Here is a 4,163-nt window from a genome sequence, read left to right as displayed (position 1 = left end):
GAAGAAAGAAAAGGGGCACGACAACACATATATATACAGTATATATATATATATATATATATATATATATATATATATATATATATATATATATATATATATATATATATATATATATATATATGTGTGTATATATATATATATATATATATATATATATATATATATATATATATATATATATATATATATATATATATATATATATATATATATATATATATATATATATATATATATATATATATATATATATATATATATATATATATATATATATATATATATATATATATATATATATATATATATATATATATATATATATATATATATATATATATATGAGCCTCGATGGCTCGGTTGGTAGAAGCAGCAACCTCAGACTTCATAGAAGTCTATGGCGAGGGTTCAATCCCCCCGCAGCCGACCGGTCAGAGAGGTGGACACTTTGCTATCCGTGTAGACACCCCGGGATTACGTATGTAATCAACGGATAGGTTTGCTGAAAGCAAATGGGTGTTACAGACTAATCCACACATAAACAAAGCCACTCCAACACCTTCTAAAACATAACAGACACCTCACACGTCTCGAACTGTCAACCTACTCGCCCAGTTCTCCTCGCTGCTGGGAGAAAGGGAGCTGGGGATTTGTAACATGTACACAATCGCTACCAGGGTCTAAGCGATGTCAGGCAGGGCAGCCGATCGAGGCTACGGCCTACCCCACCGCCAAATCCAAGTCCTTCAAAAAGAAGGCATCGTGCTTACCCCATATAATAATGGGAAAAAATGCACGTTAAAAACGAAGAAGATATATATATATATATATATATATATATATATATATATATATATGAAGATAAAAAGGCCCTTAAAACACTATTTGAACGTTGCAACCATATATCTTGAGCACTTCCTTCTGTTCCCATGTTCACTGGTAAAATATAGACACATGATGTGTTAGAAGGATAGATATACAAAGCATATGTAGGTGTGGCAGCATATATACCAGTGGTTCCCAACCTCAGGTCGCGACCCCAAATGGGGTCGCCAAGCGTTTTTCCTGGGGTCGCCAAGTCCTCGAACTTAAAACAGTCAGGAGACATCAAAGAACAGGTAGTGGCTGCCATCAAGGAGAGTGGGAAATTCAGCTTGCAGTTGGATGAGTCTACTGACGTCAGTGACGATGCTCAGCTCTTGGTGTATGTAAGATACCAAGGGAAGAGTGACATTGAAGAGAACTTCCTGTTCTGTAAACGACTGGAGACGACAACAACAGGTGAAGATCTGTTCAGCTGGTTGATAACTTCATCAAAGAAGAGGGACTTAAATGGGATCAGTGCTACAGTGTGTGCTCAGATGGAGCACCTGCAATGCTAGGGGCACGTCAGGTTTCACTGCCAGAGTAAAACAAGCAGTGATAGTGACTCATTGTCTGCTCCACCGGGAAAACCTTGCCTCTCGGAAAATGTCACTTGAGCTTAACACTGTTATAGAAGATGTGATCAAATAGTGAATTTTGTTAAATCATCAGCCTTGAATTCAAGGCTGTTTAGTCAGATGTGCTCTGATATGGGATCAGAATATGAACACCTGCTTTACTACTCTTCTGTCAGGTGGCTGTCCTGAGGGGAAAGTGCTCCAGAGGCTGCTTGACATGCGTGCAGAGGTTGAAATCTTCTTACACGAGAAGAAACATGCATTGGCAGCAATACAGAACCAAGGTGGTTGCTTAAACTGGCATATCTGACAGACATATTTTCGGAGTTGAATTCGTTAAATGTGTCTATGCAAGGAAAAAGATGAAACTCTTATCTCTGTGTCACAAAAGCTCAAGGCTTTTAAAGCAAAGCTGAGGTTGTGGAAGGGAAAGATCAAACTGGGGAAAACTGCGTCCTTTCCACTTATGAACCTTTTTTCTGAAGATGAAGAAGACGCCTCACTTCTGGACGTACAAAGTGTCATTTTGGGGCACCTTGAGAAATTGATTGAGGAGTTTGACAAGTATATTCCGGATGGAGAGTTGCATGAGAAGTACAAATGGTTGTGCAGACCCTTCGATGTCCAAGCCGAGGACCTTTCAGAAGAAGAGTCTTCTATCCAAAATCTGCAAGAGGAGCTCATCGAGGTGCAACATGATGAAACTCTTCGTTTTAATTTCGAACGGCAAACACTAGGTGTGTTCTTGAAGAAAGAGAAACCAGTCCTGGATGCGAGGCTGTGAAAATGTTGTTGCCTTTCGCTACAACCTATTTGTGTGAAGGGATTTGCAGCTCTGACTGCCATCAAAACAAGATATAGAAATCGACTGCAACCCGAACATGATTTGAGGGTAGTTTTCTCAAGACTGAACCACGAATAGAGAAACTTAGCAACATGATCCAGGCCCAAGGCTCCCATTGAAATTCATTTATCATTTCACAGAAAACAGGTACTCCTTTTAGTTTATTTTTTGAGGAATGTGACAGAATATTACTTTAGAAGTGGTTGTTTTGATTAATATCAGGCTTTAAAATTCACAATGCTGTAGTTCTAATAAAATTCAATTGTTAATTTCACAACCTTACAGTATCTTACACATAGGTTAATAGTTGTCGTTCCTTACTTTTATAGCCGACAACTAGTAATATATAGTTTTAATAACACATAGATATGCAACTAAATTATTGGGGTCGCAGTCCTATCTTGAAAAACATAATTGGGGTCACCTGAAAAAAAGGTTGGGAACCACTGATATATACTCTTGTAACACATCATCTCCCCATATTTTACCAGTGAACAGGAGCACAGAAGGAAGTGCTCGAAATATATATATGGTTGCAACGTTCAAATAGTGTTTTATGGGTCTTTTTTATCTTCATATGAAACTGTTGTATTACAGCACAATATATATATATATATATATATATATATATATATATATATATATATATATATATATATATATATATATATATATATATATATATATATCAGCGCAAAGTTTTTTCATAACATAAAAATTCATTAATATATGCTATCAATGTAATGTTTTCTCCATAACCTGTAAAAATAGTGTATGCTACCCATAAAAAATAGTAGGCTATATGCTATCAGTGAGATTTTTTTTCACAAATTATAAAAATAAATGTCCTAATGAGGTTAGGCCAGGACATAGTATTCTAGGTAAGGTTTGTTCCCATTATTTTACACTCGCCCTAAAGTTTTCTTCATAACCTATAAAAATATATGCTATCAATATGAATTTTCTTTATAACCTATACACGCTACCACTGTACATGTTTTCCGGTCAGATATTGGGAAGGCAATAAACAAACAACTGCGAGGATAAAGTAAACAAACGCTGAACAACCAAGCCTACACAAGCCAGACGGCAACTCACTGCAGTAAAAATCAAGTTTTGTGCTCTTATATAATTATTATAATATTATGAGAAATAGTAATCACTAATTAGCATATCACTAATCACCAACCTTGAATATCACTAATATAGGAAAACAAATCCCTTACCTAGATATGGGCGTTCTGGTGTTGTTGCTTTCCCAGGCGAGACAATTCCGGTTCGCTTCCCTCCTTCAAGTAACAAACCTAAGACACGCAATCGTTTATATTCTCCCCCATAAGGGTGGTACCTCCCTTGCTTAGGGCAATGGAATTGCGTGAATGCACTACACAGTAAGAAAATCCGAAAAGGAAATGCGTCACATAGCACTAGGATATCACTTGAACTAGAACTACAGTTACCACACACAAATCGAGGTGGTTTATTGGTAAAACCCGACTCTCTGTTTGGGACTGTTACGTACTTGTATAATTTCATATTTCCGAAAATACGCAGTAAAAATACGTCAAGAAATATAAAATATTATCTGTATTCTAGCTGGTATGGTACATCTGTGGTACGACTGAGACAAGTTCAAAATATCGGGATACATAGAAATATATTAACTTCTATTTGATATTTTTTTTTAGAGAACGAACCAGCTCTATAGTAGAAAATGGGTAGTTTTAGTAGGACAATGAAGTGTATTTTAGTAAGAAAGCAAAGTATATTTCTCATTTCCACCTAAAAAGTCATACAGAAATTTTGTGACAATTTTTCGCTCAGTCCGCTCAAATGCCGGTTAATGCGGTGAACAAAAATGTAAAAAAAATACA

General features: G+C 36.0%; 1 protein-coding gene across 1 annotated transcript; it reads left to right on the top strand.

Annotated features, from left to right (window-relative positions):
- The first annotated feature begins 1,046 nt into the window (after nucleotides 1–1,046).
- LOC136850454 (general transcription factor II-I repeat domain-containing protein 2B-like) lies at nucleotides 1,047–2,229 on the top strand. Its single transcript, XM_067124030.1, has 2 exons — nucleotides 1,047–1,352; nucleotides 1,801–2,229. The coding sequence occupies exons 1-2, from the start codon at nucleotides 1,047–1,049 to the stop codon at nucleotides 2,227–2,229; spliced, it is 735 nt and encodes a 244-aa protein (XP_066980131.1).
- Nucleotides 2,230–4,163: the final 1,934 nt, after the last annotated feature.

Source organism: Macrobrachium rosenbergii, chromosome 22 (assembly GCF_040412425.1).
Source record: "Macrobrachium rosenbergii isolate ZJJX-2024 chromosome 22, ASM4041242v1, whole genome shotgun sequence".
Lineage (NCBI taxonomy): Eukaryota > Metazoa > Arthropoda > Malacostraca > Decapoda > Palaemonidae > Macrobrachium > Macrobrachium rosenbergii.
The sequence above is the reverse complement of the archived record's forward strand: the minus strand, read 5'-3'. Positions and strand labels throughout refer to the sequence as shown.